The sequence below is a fragment of the Oxyura jamaicensis genome, chromosome 4, assembly GCF_011077185.1.
Source record: "Oxyura jamaicensis isolate SHBP4307 breed ruddy duck chromosome 4, BPBGC_Ojam_1.0, whole genome shotgun sequence".
NCBI classification, from domain to species: domain Eukaryota; kingdom Metazoa; phylum Chordata; class Aves; order Anseriformes; family Anatidae; genus Oxyura; species Oxyura jamaicensis.
In genome coordinates, this window is record NC_048896.1 from 83,757,169 (window position 1) to 83,774,397 (window position 17,229).

Below are 17,229 nucleotides of genomic sequence, written 5' to 3' on the forward strand. Positions count from 1 at the left end.
CCCCCCCCCCCCCCCCCCCCCCCAAGCTGATCCACCAAATTAAAATGCTGTGACAGCTTAAAGGACTATGTATGGTGTGTGAACTGTTGCCATTGCTGAGGAAAGAAGTTTCACCATCTTGCAGGAGTGATCACCATGGAGCTTTCTGAGAAATGTGCAGCTTGCAAGCACTTCAGAGCAGCTCCAAAGCCAGGGAGAGAGCACACAGATATCAATTGTGCTGTACTGTCCGTAGCCTTAGAGCCTGAATCCCTGCAGGGTACAACCTAGCCTCACCTGTGAAAGGTCATCGCTCTCATCTCCTGCTTGCAAAGAAATCCTCAAAGCTGTTGGTCTTCTTGGAGTATGAATCTTATATTTCTTAAATACACCAACATGCTGAGAGTCAGCCCATAGGGTCAGTAGGGTGGGACATGCCTATCTGTCTCCACCACTGTGCTGCAGGAAAGACCTTTCCCCAGGATAATATACCAGGATAATAATAATATCCCCAGGATATCACATCCCCAGGATGTGATAGATTGTGAGTAATAAACACGAGTGATGGACACTGACTTTGATCCCATTCCTCCTTCTGTTCTTGGCTCCCCATCATGACAGGTGGGAACCAACACTGCTGAATTCTGGCCATCGGTCCAGTTAAAATACCCAACTCAAACATGTTCAGCCAGCTGAGACACCAACTGCTCCTTGGTGGCAGCTACCACCTAGCTCTTCAGGCTCACTTCAGGCTGAGCAAGGAACAAGACAGTGACATCTGGGAACTGAAGGAGCACTCATATGGAACAACTTTAGGCACATAATTTAGATGGGTGCTCTTGCTTTCTCCATGCCAATTACAGAAGGAGTCTGTGATCTGGATAGTGTTTATTTAGATAGGGTGGTATGAATACCCAGTCATATCCTAGCACCACAGCCATAGTTCAGTTGGAAAGCAAAATCTATACATTTGGATGGTTGCCTATAAACACTGAAGCCAAAGGCAGCTTCTGAAGTCCTTGGTTTCTAACCAAGGTTATGAAAACAATGACTGTCTCCAGCACTCACAAAAAAATGCCGCCTGGCTGAAAGCAATGGAGGGGTTACAAAGGGAAGCCCTGAAATGTTCTGAGGCATGAAGAGATTTGATCTAAAATTATTTGATGAGAATTTCCTCACTGCAGGAAGCACAGTTAGAGGCATCCCTAGTGATAGATGAGAATCAGCAGGAGCAGCACAAGTTCTGGGGTTCAATGACCCATGCAAAGGCAAATCACTGTTCTCCTCAGTAGGCAGGATTGCTGGCAAAGCTACCAGGAAAAAACAGCACCAAATCAAATAGATATTGCTAGGGAAAAAAAAAAAAATAAAAATAAAAAAAAAAATGAAGGGTCTTTTCTTCTATTTCCTTCAACTATTCAACCGACCAACTCCTTTGTGTTCCAGGATTACTCAATTCTGCTGCAGCTGATATAGCAAAACTCAGCAGAAATGTGAGTTAATGCAAACCCTGGTGAGTGGTTTGGGCTATATATGAAAGCTGGTATGATTCTCCCTAAAACACACTTCGTCAGTGTAAGACTTTGTGAAACACTAAAAGTCAGATTTTCTATAGCACTATAGATGTGGCCCAGCATTTTCATAGAATCATAGAATCATTAGGGCTGGAAAAGACCTGCAAGATCACCTGGTTCAACCATCATCCTACCACCAGTATCACCCAGTAAACCATGTCCATAAGCTCCACATCCAACTTTTCCTTAAATTCCCCAAGAGATGGTGACTCCACCACCTCCCTGGGCAACCCGTTCCAATGCCTGACTGCTCATTCTAAGAAATGTCTCCCAGTTTCCAACCTGAACCTCTCCTATTGCAGCTTGAGGCCATTCCCTCTAGTCTTATCACTAGTTACCTACAAGAAGAGGCCAACCCCCAGCTCCCCACACCTTCCTTTCAGGCAGTTGTAGAGAGCAATATGGTCTCCCCTGAGCCTCCTTTTCTCCAGACTAAACAACCCCAGTTCCCTGAGCCACTCCTCATAGGACTTGTGTTCCAGGCCCTTTACCAGCCCTTCTCTGGACATGTTCCAAGGCCTCAATGTCTTTCTTGTAGTTAGGGGCCCAAAACTGAACATGGTGCTTGAGGTGCAGCCTCACCAGAGCTGAGTACATTCTTATTAATGAACACAAAAATTCCTGCATTTTGTCTCAATGTCCAGGCATGAATTTCTTCCATTACCTAATTATCACACTTTACCTTTTTACAGTATTAATTCTATTTTTGTTTGATTTTTGTTTTTACGTTCCTGTAAAGTTTCCACGAATTACCTCACCTAAGTAGAAATGAAAGTATTGTAATATTCCACCAAACTTGGCAGTGTGCAAGTTTACCCTTCAAGTTCTTGGAAGGATCAATATTAAAAACAAAAAATACTACCCTTCCCCACATTACAAAAATGAAAAGATAATGGTTTCATAGATAAGAACAAAAAGTTTAATTTCCTCTGGGTAATTTCAATTGAACATTTTAACTTTATATAAATTCTGGTATTTATGAGGAGGGTTCATTTTCAAAGTTATTTTATTTCTTTTTAATCATGGCCATTAGTCTCCTTGCATTTACTGTTCTAGACAAACTCCCCTGTTTCCTATGTATTAGAGCAAAACCTATTGCTAAAATATCTCTTATGTATGCAGTCAGAAAACAGGTCTAAATCTTTGTCAGACAAATCCAATTTTACTTTTAAATGGCACTAACCTTGAGTATGTACCAACTCCTCAGCCACTAAAAATTCTTGAGATTCCCTCTCTAAGAACATTCATTTACATAGTAGTTGAACTGCTTTATCAGTTATTTCTCTGGAAAGGACAGGCTGCCCTTAAGTGTTTTTGATCCATGTTTTATACTCTTTTTTTTTTTTCTTTTTCTTTTTTTTTTTTTTTTCTGAAGGTCGAGTATACCATATCCCAGCAATGGCTTTTACCCTTCTTTGGAAAAAAAAAAAAAAAGACTAAATAACAACTGCCATCTTTGTTCTTCCATCTCCTTGGAATTCCAATTGATTCAGGTCACTTTCTCTGTAACACCAGAAAAAGAAGCCTCTTCCTGTGAAAAACTGTCTGGAAAGGTCCGTTAGTCTTGATCAGCATTTTCCCCCAAAGACTGTAACCCCATTGTTAAACTGGTTTTCTACTCTAAGAGTGGGACTCACCTGACTAAAGTACATCTCTTGCTGATCCCTGTTACAATGGAGAGAAAGTCACTTCTTAGGCTCTTAAGTTGTCTAAAGCAGATACCTAAAATGAGCAGGGTAACTCCTTGTCAGTACCTCTTTCTCTTTACTAACCATGGAAAGAAGAGAAACTACCACAGATGTAAGTGTCTGAAGTACAGACTTCAAACATGAAATGTATCTCACCCTCAGTGTCAGAAAAGCTTCTGATCTTAACAGCAACACACAAGTCATTTTACGATGAGAGAATGTTATTTCAGGCCTGTTTCCTTCAAATATGATACACAGGAAAGCAGTAAGTGCTTTCTTGCAAAGAAATGTGCAGAGAAAAAAAAAAACAAAAAAAAAAAAACACAACAAAGCATTGTTCTGCGGAAAAGTATCTCAGAAGAAATCCTTTGATGCAAAGACAATAAAGCTACACTGTTCTGCACATTTATTCCATATTCTGTAAAACAAATAATTCACTCCACTTGACACATTCTCTACTTGGAGCTTTCAATACATGAGGTTTAAGATGACTCCATGAAAACCAATAAAAAGCACTACCATTTATCCTTATATTCCTTGCACAAATTCCCTCTCAGATCTGAGAAACAGCCACAATGGTTTCATATCCTCTATTGGAAGAATATAAAAAATACATCATCAAGTCAAAGGCTTCCAGTACAAGAGAAATCGAAGTGAATGAGTACAGCAGCTTTACCCATTACAGCCATCAGTCATCTGGACAGAGACTGTTGACATAAAACCAGGACTGGTTGGCTCAGACGTCTGCAGGAAAAAATTGAAAATATTCCTGTTTCTCCATGTGCACGCTGAAAAGAGAGAAAAGGCCTAAAAATACTGCACAGCTGCACAGGCTGGGATGAGCTCATGTGAAGGGTGAGTCAAGCTGTCTTGCTCCTCTTTGTGGTTCTGCAATATATCAAAAGCAGCATGGACACAGCCTCATATTCAAGCTGGTCAGAGAGGGTAAAGCCTATTTCATAAACTGCAAGTAGACACCTGATTTCAGAAAAAAAGTGGAAGCTCCTTTCACATTTCCTATTAGTTATCTGAAGCATCTTCTCTTCCTTCCCACTGTTCCCATTCTAAGTAAACCAGCTGTTGCAAACCCAGTACCAGTCCTTTTTGTCAGCTGTCCAGTGAGCGTGCCTATCTATCATAAACTGATGAAAGCTGCCCTTTGTAGTTTTCATTGGAAACTGCAGAGAAACAATAACTGTTAATAATGTCCATGAATTAATCCTAGAAAAACAAGAAAACAAAGATGAAGACAGGTCCCTTCCAACTAAAAAATAAATAAATTATAATGATAATCAGCATTTAAAGATTACAAAATTGCTCCTAACATTCTTTCCATATATTCCCTCTCAGATCTCAGAACTGGGGGCTAACCAAAGGACTGAAATGGAGATTGGCTGCATGTTTTGTATCTGACATTTTGGCCCATGAACCCCAGTCACAGCATTGTGCTGAGTGCCACATGCATCTTTTGGAGGCTACCTTGTTCCTGGGGTGCATCCCTTCTTTAAACACATGCTTTGTATTCTCCAAACACAAAATAAGACCTTTTTTTTTTTTTGGTTGTCAAAATGTATTACCAGTCCACTACAAGGGGCTTAAATGGTTTCTCGAGTCTTTTAAAAGGAGAGTATATCGCAAAGTCTAGAAACACTGCAGTTAACTTCTTCATAACTCCTGAAGTTTCAAGTCCATATTAGACATAGATTGTCATTCCTATGGCTTCCCAAGAGGTTATTTTTTTCAAAACCAAGTGACAGGAATGACGAACCTTTTTGTCATCATCCTGCACACAATCATCACTTTCACTAGACTTACGTAGGTGTTTCCTCTGCATGAAAAAGAACTGAAATAAAACCTTCAGTGTAATCTTCTATGTTTATTATAATGAACTAAAATAAAATTATACTGATTACACTAAATTACTAAATAAAACTAAATTAAAAATGAAGGGATTTCATGGTGTACAGTTTTATGGTGAGAAAAAGTCATTCAAAATCTACTCCTCTTCACAGGGACTTGAAAAGTATATTAAGAGAAGGAAAATTGTTTTTCCTTCTTAAACAGATTACTCCAATGTATATCTGGTGTCAGCAAAAAGCATACTGCTGGACCATTATAAGGAACACTACATGATTCAAGAACATTTTAGTTCTCACTCAAAAACATTTGAATGCAACATTGAGCTGTGACAATAATCAAGAACAACAAATCACAGAATCACAGAATCACAGAATTTCTAGGTTGGAAGAGACCTCAAGATCATCAAGTCCAACCTCTGACCTAACACTAACAGTCCCCACTAAACCATATCCCTAAGCGCTACATCTAAACTTCTTTTAAAGACCTCCAGGGATGGTGACTCCACCACTTCCCTGGGCAGCCCGTTCCAATGTCTAACAACCCTTTCGGTAAAGAAGTTCTTCCTAACATCCAACCCAAAACTCCCCTGGTGCAACTTAAGCCCATTCCCCCTCGTCCTGTCACCAGGCACATGGGAGAACAGACCAACCACCACCTCGCTACAGCCTCCCTTGAGGTACCTGTAGAGAGCGATAAGGTCATCCCTGAGCCTCCTCTTCTCCAGGCTGAACAAGCCCAGCTCCCTCAGCCGCTCCTCATAAGACTTGTTCTCCAGGCCCCTCACCAGCTTTGTAGCCCTTCTCTGGACTTGCTCAAGCACCTCCATGTCCTTCTTGTAGCGAGGGGCCCAAAACTGAACACAGTACTCGAGGTGCGGCCTCACCAGAGCCAAGTACAGGGGGACGATCACCTCCCTAGCCCGGCTGGCCACACTGTTTCTTATACAGGCCAGGATGCTGTTGGCCTTCTTGGCCACCTGAGCACACTGCTGGCTCATATTCAGCCGACTATCAACCATCACTCCCAGGTCCTTCTCTGCCTGGCAGCTCTCCAACCACTCATCTCCCAGCCTGTAGCTCTGCTTGGGGTTGTTGTGCCCCAGGTGCAGGACCCGGCACTTGGCCTTGTTGAAGTTCATGCAGTTGACCTCAGCCCATCGGTGCAGCCTATCCAGATCCTACTGCAGAGCCTTCCTACCCTCGAGCAGATCGACACACGCACCTAACTTGGTGTCATCTGCAAACTTACTGAGGGTGCACTCAATGCCCTCATCCAGATCATCAATGAAGATACTGAAGAGGACCGGCCCCAGCACTGAGCCCTGGGGAATGCCACTATTGACCAAAATTCAACATGAGTGCTGCTCTGCTGAACCAAACTGATTTGAAATATTCAGTTAGTGTAAATCAGCAGGATGGAGCCATTGGGACAACAGTGATTTTCAGTTTCTGAGAACACAGTTTCCGACACAGTGAAGCACAGCTCCAACGATGATTGGTTTTGCATCACACTGCCTTAGCGTTTAACTATTTTAATTGGGATGGGTATTAGGAAGAAAATACTTATGGCAAACAGTAGGGAATACCCGATCATCTGTTGTGCCCTGAATAAGTAAAGAACTAGGTTAGGTTTTTTTTTTTTTTTTTTTTTTTTAAATGAGTAACTTGTGGATGCTCATAAGCCTTCCACTGAAGCTGGAGCTTCCTAGCACACAGTTAGGGCAAATCTGCTCCATCTACATGTAATTCCAACATAGTGGGGATGGGGGAAGGGTTCTGAAAATAATTTTAAAATACATTTTTTTTTCTGAGAACTCAGCACAGTTTTTTTACTGCACTACACAAGACCAGGAACTGATTTGAATGCAGAGTCCCCTTCCCTTCAAAGGGCTGTGGATCAGCCCTCCATGCATCACTGCATACATTCAGAGGAAATTCTTCAGTAAGCTAAAACAGGCAAGTCTGTTGCCAATGTACAACAGACGTCTATTTGTCACTGGGTCCAGAAATGAATAAAGCCAAATGCAAATTTTTATTTTAAGAAGGAAAAAAAATGCATCTGTCCACCAAGTTTTCTCTAGAAGCATTCAAATGTTAGTAATGATTTAGAAGTAAAAATCTCAGGGGAAGGAAGGGAATTAGCTTTCAAAGGAGTTTTATGTTAGTAAAAGCTGTGAATCTTAGATGTGAATTTCAGCAAGAATACACGTTGAAATGCAAAAAGTAATTCTCAGAGATGAAAGGTCAATTCAGTTTACAATATGTTGGCAGAATTCAGTACAAAATTTTGAAAACCAAAGGAGTGTATCACATGAATATGAAACATTCTCTCTTCCTTGTGATTACAACCACTACGTATTAAACCAGCAGCAGCGCCACTTGGAAATTTTCTCTCTAAAATGTTTTTTTGTTTTGTTTTGTTTTTTTTTTTGACAACTGAATTCACAGAAATCTAAATTTTTCATGGGAACTTGCAGATCTGCCTTGGCAGGAAGGGTTTCTCCTGTTACACGTGGAATTACTTACCATAGCCAGCTGAAGCAGCTGGACCCAGGATAGTCTGAAGTGCAGCATCATGGTGCCAGCAAGAACCAGCCTGTTTTCTGCATGATCCAGAAACCAGGCATGAATCCCCACCTCCCTGAGACTGGGTGGGACCTCTGGCCACTACAGTGCTGGGTACTATGGAGAGGGATTTCTGCTCCACTTAGAGAACAGCTAAATGTCTTTTGGAGCAGTGAATCGTATCTGGTGCTCCTACATCCCAGATGAACTCATTGGCCATCAGGATTTAGATTTAGTCTAATTCTGTCTTGGTAAAGTTGTTAAATTTTGTGATAATTAGACATTCAGGAAGACAGTGTGAATGTGCACAGTATTTTGATGTTTTGTTTATTGGGAAGCTTTACACTATGCTCATTCATCACAGCAATGTCTGAGAAAACGTCTGAAGGCAGTAAAGTATTATCTCCCTTTCTGACAGATGAGTTATTAATTCCTGACACACAGAACATTCATTCTCAGTGTGAGCAAGACAGTAGGGGGACCAGACTTGACATGCTCAAAGTAGACACAGCGAGATACAAAATCCAGTCCCATCCTGCAACCACACTGCTATTTTTTTTTTTATTATTATTATTCCTACAGAAATCTGGGATGAAGCATTGTGCAGGAAGAAAATGCAAAAAAAAATATTTAAGGTTAAATTGTATCATATATGCTGCATTATCCACTAGGCTTGGTATTTTGTCTAAGTATTAGGTAAGTGTTTTTGCAATCTGCACAGACGTACTTGGCAATAAGCTCCAGAAGAATTAAACCCCAATCAAAACTGCAGTAAAACAGCCAACTCCACTGACTTGCCTGAAGCAATATTTATATTAGGTGCCCAGATATATTTTATAACTATACACTGAGTCTCACTGAACACTTTAAAAAAATTGCTGACTTAATACAGAAGCTGAAACCAGAGGATCCTACAAGGACATACAAACACTAACCTCTTGATCACACATTGGTGTAAAAGTGGCTGAGTACTCTGCCATGGCCATGTCGTTCACCAGGCATCTCACCTCTTCATCAAATGCGGAGTTCTTAAATCCTTGCTGGTGAAATTCACTGTGCATCCTGGTAATGAAGCTGTTCCTTTCCTGGCATTTTCGTGTGAGGCAAGCCAACTTAGCCTATGCAGCATGAACACATACACATTGATCTCACTCCCTGCTGAGACCTCAATATTGCATTTTGTGTTTGATGGAATTCCACACATTGTGACCCAAAGCTGTACAATGTAGTCCTATGCTTCTAGGCTGTTTAGGTGCTTCTGCACCCTGCAACAGAGGTGCACACACATAAACTGGAAAGAAGCGTCCACTTTTCCATCTGTGAAGACCCACTTTCCCAAACTGAACAGTACCCTTAGCAATAATGTCAACCAACCCTTGCCTAAAAGCCCAGGAGCAAGCAGCTGCAAAAGCAGGCACACACACACACAGAATGGCTATGATACACTGAAAAATAAAGCAGGCCTGTAAACACAGGGATACCCCTTTGCGGAGGCCCTGCTTCAGTCTCAAGGAACACACACTACCTTCAGAGGAGCTAGCATCAGCTTCACATCAGACTTTCTCTTCTGAAGTTCTTTTGTCTGAAAATTTGAAAAACATAATTTATTAACTTATTCAAAAGTCACTTTAAAATATTGCAGCAATTTTTTGATATTTGTTTTAGACCTGACTTTCAAGGCATACACTTCACATAGCTGTGTGACCCTGTATCACAAACACCACAAAGCAGTGTAGGGAGTTGTTTGTACATCGATAAGCCCTGGCACTGAAACGCTGCCCTAGTATTGATGTTGGGCTTATGTATTACCAAGTGCTTTTGGATGCTTTTTAGATGTAGCCCTATATCACTGGGGTTATTTCATCACAGCAAAATCACATTAAAGGCTTGGTATCATTCATTATGTATTAATACTCCCATTTGGACTGTGAATCTTCCAAAATACTCTTTTGGGGAAAAGTTTTCCCTTTTCTTGTTTAAATTATCTTGTGGAATGCAAGAAACACAGGAGGATTTTCTGCATGTGCATTTCATGGCAGGTTTTGAAATGTGAACATCGACAACTTTCTACTCTGACATGATTGATACATTTCCACTACTATGAGGTGAGCCAGATGACCTGGTCTGTATCTTGTAAGTAAAATGTTTATTATTCATGGGAAGCCTGCTTTCTGATTATGCAGAAATGTAGTGTTCTGCCAGGTCAAATCTACTTCTATTATAAATCAATACAGTATTATTTGGCAATAAAGTACAGATTCCTTTGCATTCATTTTGCTTGAGAATTTGTATTTCTATAAAGCCTGCAGTAAATATATCACATGTACAAATATATATATAAATATATCACACAAAAAAAGACTCCCTTTATAAGAAGTTATGCTGAAAGAGGTCACATGGTCCTCTGCCAAAAAAACACAGACTTAAGAAGGAACCTGGTATGCAGGGCAGAAGAGACATGTCTTTACATTGCACTAGCTCTGAGGGAACAAAGAAAAAGCTGGCAGTAGGTCCCTTCACTGGTAATATTAAATTTTTGATGAGGCACAGAACAAAATGCTTTGTTGATCCTACGGGACAATTAAGCGCTACCCATTTATGTGGATAGCACATCTCACCCTTTGCTCACCTACCATCTGATATGCAACATCCATCAATGCAGGCAGCAGACACTATAAAGCAAATTCATTTTACCAACACTACTCTGTTAAGAGGCAGCCTAATCAACTCCTGAGAGAAGCCACTAGGCCTCCACAGAGGGCTGGTTAAAGTAAATCACAGCACATGACAAGGCAGTGGATTTATTGTGGAGGAAGGATGATGAAGCTCACACTCTGCAGGAAGAATAAAATTCTCTGTCTCCTATATTTCAGAGAAAAGAGAGGGGAGAAGCATGTTCTGCTCATTGTGTAGTGTGCTATTGAGAAGATGCCATTTGCTAGCTATTTCAGAGCACAATGGGCAATTCCAATTTGGCTCATATCGTAGTAATCATCTCTTAAAAAATTAGTTCCAAAGAAACAGAAAATAAAATATAAGGAAACAATGCCTTAGCAGGAATTCATTTCCACCTAGGAGCTCAGCTGTTGCAGTCACACTGAGAACAGTTTGACTTTAAGACAGCAGCTCTACAAATGTTAATAGGAGTACCTGCACTGGTTGGCCAGGTGAAATACAATGCACATGTGTAAAAACTGCTTGTGTAAGCACACTTGCATGTATATGGATGCTCTAATGAGAATAACCATGCCAGTAAAATAAACAAACTCTACAACACACAGCAAAACTGAAAACGAGTTAATGAAATTCATAGTGTGTAACCCTAAGAGCTGGATCTAAAAAAAAGCTACAAAAACTCTATTAAAATTCTACCCCTAGCTCACTTTGCCTCCTGGTCTGATACAGTGCAACAAGAGAGCTGGGAATGTTAAAAATCTTGACAATTTAAACCAAGAAGGTGGCTCTGTAAAAAAAAAAAAAAAAAAAATCAGCACTACTTTGCTTGCATTATGCTATGGGGATTATAGCAGAGACTGGTGGTAACTTTTACTATGGACTATCATCTTCCCATAATGTTGACCACCCAGACAGTTTATACACTTTCCCTATTTCTCTGAAGTAAGGGTTACTTTTACATGTCTGTAAACCATTTAATTATCCGCAGACCCATTCGCAGGAAAGACTGCTATTTTGGTTCTCTCTTTTGAGATGAGGTAAAATCTGAAGTGTATGTTCACATCAGTCCGCCCTTTCAAGCACACAGACAACAGCTTTCCTGTACCTTTTCACATAGCTGAGTCTGAAGGAGTTCCACTTCATTTTGCAAGCTGTGAAACTGATTTTGTAATGCAGCCTGGTCCCTGAGCTGGGCTTTCAAGGTCAGCACTTGCTGCTGTAATCTCTTATTGGCTATTTTATTATCCTCTATTTCCTGGGCATCTTCAACATTGTACACAGGCTAGAGAACAAATACACAGATTTTCAAATTAGATGTAGAAAATAATAAAAATGTTCTTAAACAAGTTTTAAAGCAACATACCTACCTTGTAACTCATTTTTTTTAAGCTAATATGAAATATCTGACTTCAAACCTTCATAAACACCTTCATATCTTGCATTAATCTTAAAATTGTTTATGAGCAATGAGTTCTCGATGCCCTCTGAGAGTAGGTGTAGGACTGGGATTCCACAAAGTTCCTTCAAGGTAAGTACTGAATTATAATCATTTCATACTTGGGGAAACTGGGGCACAGGCAGATTAAGTGACTAACCTAAGGTCACAGAGCGAGTAAGAATAGAATTCAAAAGTCCCCAGTTTCCTGCTCTAACTTCTATATAATATGCCCCTTGGTTTTCCATGTGTTTATCTCAGAGAGCAAATTGCATGCTTGCAGTTATATTTTTGTTATGGAAGATTATTAGTAAAACTAATCTCATTTTAAGTACAAATATTAAAAATACTAAAAAATATTAATTACACTGAAATGTAATAATAGTGGTACAGAATAAGTGTACCACTGGGGAAGGAGGAATTAAATTCAGAAGCTCCTCCTTCCCCCTTTTTGTTTGTTTGTTTGTTTGTTTCATGCTCTTATATTGAAAGGATTAGTAAGAGTTTTAGATTTATGGTCAGCATCATAATGTCAGCTCCTAGAAGTGATACTATCAGGCTAAATATTCACATGTACAGTCTAAGAGTGAGAAAAAGGGAAGGAAGAGTGTAGAAAGTCTTGTGAAAAATGTAAACGCTGTTGTGAACTTACATTTTATAAATATTGACTTGATACACACAGCTGTTCAAGCTTTCCTGAAACATTATACATGCAATTCTAAAGAGATCAAGCATTTTGGTGATTAAGCTAAAAATCCTAGTCTGACCTACCAAAAAATCTTGCAACCTTCTGAGAAAATGTACAAGAAGATGGTTTGATTTTCATGGGTATTAACACTGAAACAGCTGAGAGAAAAGCTAATGTTCAGCCACAGCAGCACAGTGTAATTCTCCATGGCTTTCTGACCATCTTTTGAACTTCAACCCCTTGGCGACTAGAATATATTAAAAGTACCCTTTCACAGAAAACAGCAAACTGTATTGATAGATCGTGTCATTCTGGCTGCAAGACATCACTGCAACACAGATAAAAAACATGAATATGACATTTTCATACTTTTCCAAATTAAGCACATTCTCTATGTGTAGGATTCTAATAATTTGTTCGTGTTTTGTTTAAAAATTGTTGGCTCCCTCTTGTGTTAAGAGAAAAGAACAAAAGCAAGTGTTGGACACATCAAGATGCATTAAACCAGGGTTGCAGTGACAAAAGCCCGAGAATGAGTTTGAGTCTAAGGCATGGTATTATCCTCATCTGCTTTCCTACACACACATACAAAACAAAAGCACTTTGAATGAGAAATGGAAACGCTCCCTGACTGAAGATGCTTAATAGAAAAGAGGTGGAAAAAATAATTTGCTTGAAGGTTAAAGACAGGCAAGGGTTGCCTCTTTCCTTTTGCACTTTGCTGGCCTGCTAGAAGATTTCTGTAGTTTCAGAGCACAAATGAGGCATACAAGATTTATTTATGATCACTGTCAGGTGTCCCAATTAACAGTAACCATTGGTCAAGCTCCAAAAGGGTGAAGGACCCAGCAACTGGGAAATAACTGAAGTATAACTAAACCCAAAACTTAGCATTTAATACACTGCATTCTATAAAATCTGACAAGATCTCTAGCATTTAAAGTTGATGCCTAAATAGTAACAAAAAATATTCTTTCTCTATGTGCTGCACTTGTCTCAAAACTGAAAATTAGAGGAAATATGACATTTTGGCTACAAGCCATGAAAAGAGTTGGGAGATGGAGAAACATGGCACCTTATTTACTGAGTACATTTCATCCAAAATGCATTTTCAAAGCTGCAAATAGTACACTGCTCTTTTGATGCTCACCCACAGATTTCTCTGAACTCCTACTACAATGCTAGAGTTCTGAAAGCCACCTCAACAACCTAGAAAATTTCCCCAAATATTCTTATGTTAAAAGGTACTTTCCCTGTTAGCAACACCGCTGAAACAAGAAGCCTTAGTAGTAATTTTTATCTCAGCTTTCATTTGTGATGTATAATACCATAACAGTCTTCTGAAATCTCAGCTGAGAACTAGAATCCCTGGCAACAGAAGCTGTAGAACATAAGGCACAAGGTACAGCCTTGGGTTCTAGATTGAGAGTGCTCACATCCTCACTTCTTTCAAGCATCACAGACAGATGTCTTCCATAAAAGGAAGTTCAAAAGAGGAGAAAAAAATAAAAATTATTGTGATTTATCATATTTTTTTAATTGATCTTTGAGAACTTTTGGATAGTATGACAGCCAACTGAAAATAGGAACAGGATCACCAGTCTTAAGTGTTAACTTAAACAAAACCCCATGATACACTTCTGTTTGTTGACCAACAATTCGGGGGGTTATTCTTCTTGCTTGAAATAAATTTTATTAAGTTATAAGATGTTACTTGACAATACATCATACTGAAATAAAATGTCTGTGTTTCATTTTCAATTAGCAATCAGAATTCAGTTGCCTAAACATCATGCCATGTGAGGCGTAAAAGCCGAAATAAAGTACACAGGGCTTGCAGATGGCCAACTATGCTCTCAGCCAGGATGCCTTAAGGCATTTCAGTGGGATAAACAGTGACATTTAGGCAACTGAACTGAGCCCAGAATCCATACATGTTCCAGAATGTGTTTTTATTTTCTTCTGAAGCCATATCTATCTAACAGGTTCAAACTAAATTTGCAAATATTGCAGGTTATTACAAGATTGCTTTTCCAACTGATGTGTTTCAAATTTCATCTTTGCAGTTCTCCTGTCAAGAAGGAGTGAAATATTTTGGAGGCTATCTGAAAAGTCTTTTTGAAAGCTGCTTCCAGGAGATTATTCAATAATTAAAAATATTTCATTAAAACAGTTCATTTGGGGGGGGAGGTGGGGGGAAATAAAGACTTTATCAAGACACAGAACCCCCTGAAAATTCCAAAAGCTTTCATTAACTGCAAGAACACAGAACTTCTGTGTATAGATACATTCCAATTAATTTTTTTCTCCCCCATGTGATAGATTTCATAGATCGTGGGGATACACAGTTGAGCTTCTTATATCAGTTAGATTTTGACTCCCCATTAATCCACACCTCCTGCTCACTTGCAAATGAAGTTGCTCCACAAAATGTCCAGCATCACAGCTTCTTTTTGCCTGTCCAAAACTAGTTCTCTGCACTGAAAGGCAAAATGATGCAGTGGCCCAAAACATGGGAGTATTCTCAAAGTGCAGAGTGGGAAAAGCAAAGAGCACTCAGCGGAAACACCTTCAACTTTGGGTGGTTTCATTAAGGTCATCTGAAAATCCACTTTGCATAACTTCTCCTCACTTCAAAGTTTACATCTGCATTGGCTCTAGGTGCTCTATACTTGCTTAAAATTTCTTGCCAATAGCATTAACAGGTGTCTCATCATCCAAAACATCCTGTCCACAGGAATGTGCTTCCATTTACATACATACCATGAATTTGCAGTGCTGCTTTTGAAGCATTTTGTCCCCAGCTTCTTGTTTAAGATGGTCTAATTCAGACAGAACCTGTATCAAACGAGTTTTGATTTCTTCATACCTTGTTTCAGCAAAGCCAAGTTCCCTGTACCACTTCTGAGCCTAATAGGAAAAAGTAAAAACAAAATTACTGAGTGCAGTGAGTATCAGTGATACCTTTTCACAATACTGGCTTACAACCATGGACTTGAGTCTGATCTTCACGTCACAAGCTTTAAATTGTTGTTAATTGGTTTAAATAAATGGAATTATACCATAATACACCATCTTATAACAAGAAATTAGTAAGAAATCTTAAATCAAGTTCTATAGAAATATATCTAACTGGAGTTATGCAGTATAGTATATTAAAATTGAAATTGGTTTCTAAATTTGAAGCTACCTGGATCACTGAATGAAGCTTAAAAAAAAATATGGTGAACATACTTACAGTTTCAGAGATTATGTCTTTGAAAGCCATCAGAGCAAAATAAAAGTAAGATTTTATCAGCAAGGGGTAAAAACAATCCTGGAAATGTCAAAAATGAAAAATACTGTGGTGGAAGAAAGAAGCCTTACAAGACTTACAAGTCTACCTTTGTAGACTTTGTATTACTTCAAGATGTGTTTTCCCTGCTTATACACATTAATTATCATTTCAGAAAACAACAACAAAAAACACTCAATAGATAATCTGGCTGCCTAACAGCATATGAGGCATCATTTCTGCTCCCTTCTGAATCAAAGGCCTTACGTTCTTTTAAATAAACTGAGGTAGTTGTAGTAATACACAAAATGATTAGAAGGACTCAATCAGATTTTTTTTTTTTTTTTTAAAAAAAAAAAAAAAGAAATGATCTCTTTGCAGCAAACTATAAGGTCAGGAGTCAGCCATCAACCTTACCACTTCATTTCATTTGCCTCATCTGAAATCAGGGAAGTCACACAGTGGTTGTTGAAGGACATCCATTTTGTACACCCACCATGTGTAATCGTACTGCTCTTTTACATATTCAGTGTAACACTTGTAGTTGCCAGTGTTATTCCACAGGCAGTCTAAGCAATGCCTGTTACCACGTGAAACAGCTCCATAAATACAAGCTTGACATAAAGCAATACATACTGCTTAGATAAGCAAGCACTGGAGATTGTTCAATAAAAACAGGAATGTTAAAGCTAATGTGTCAGGAAAGGCATAACACAGAAAGCTTCCTCAGTTGGTATTAAAACCTCAGATTTGCTGTACACAGGCACAGAATTAGCTATCCATCCAAATAAGAATTTTCATGTAGGTGCTTTGTGCTCTCTACATAGATGTCAAGACAAGAGGCAGTGTGCATGCTTTGCGCTCTCATTAGCTATAAAAACCACTTGACTGTATCAGTTTTTGTCATTTTGCCTCTTAATCAAAAATTAGTCTGAATTCAGGTTTGCCATAATCCTCAGTGTTCCTGCTGAATTCTGTTCTTCATTTCTAGTGAGGGGGAGGAAGCACTCTGCCCAGAGGTGGCTACAGCAGATATTATTGTTTGGTGTGTTAAGCACTCAGCTTATCTCGAAGTCTGCTGAAGGAATGCACCTTCACTTGAAATTCCAACCAACAACGAATAACTGCGCAATTCATCACTCAGCTGAAAGATCACAGAGATACAGTTTGGTTCTGCAGATCAGAGACTTCCCCATTTTGTAAAAGCATTAAACCTTTGTAGAAAGAACAGCCATGTAAGAAAACAAAAAACAAATTTGCTCCTCAGAATTACATCAGAGTGGGAGGTTACCTCTTTTTTTGATTTTTCCAATTCCTTTTGCTTTATTTTTAGTTCTTCTTTTGCATTTTCCACTTGCTCTTTCATCACACTGTAGCTTTCAAACATGCTGCCCTGGACACAAAACAGAAAGACGTGACGCCTCTCACCTATACACAATGGTGCACACATTTTTACTAAAAAAACATACGCTTTCATTTTATCAGAATTGC

General features: G+C 39.2%; 1 protein-coding gene across 6 annotated transcripts in view; it reads right to left on the bottom strand.

Annotated features, from left to right (window-relative positions):
* The window catches only part of C4H4orf50 (chromosome 4 C4orf50 homolog), a 79,399-nt gene that overhangs the window by 47,572 nt on the left and 14,598 nt on the right, over positions 1-17,229 (bottom strand). For 4 of the 6 annotated variants that reach the window (XR_004751031.1, XR_004751030.1, XR_004751029.1 and 1 more), the window contains 5 exons: positions 17,030-17,131; positions 15,228-15,374; positions 11,447-11,623; positions 9,191-9,247; positions 8,601-8,783 (listed from right to left, as the gene is read on the bottom strand). Coding sequence is in view for 1 of the 6 variants with exons in the window: in XM_035326481.1 (XP_035182372.1) it covers positions 8,601-8,783; positions 9,191-9,247; positions 11,447-11,623; positions 15,228-15,374; positions 17,030-17,131 (666 nt within the window). In the remaining 5 variants the exon portion in view is untranslated. The remainder of the gene's footprint in view (positions 1-8,600; positions 8,784-9,190; positions 9,248-11,446; positions 11,624-15,227; positions 15,375-17,029; positions 17,132-17,229) is intronic. The other 2 variants (XR_004751032.1, XR_004751033.1) reach the window with 2 other exon arrangements.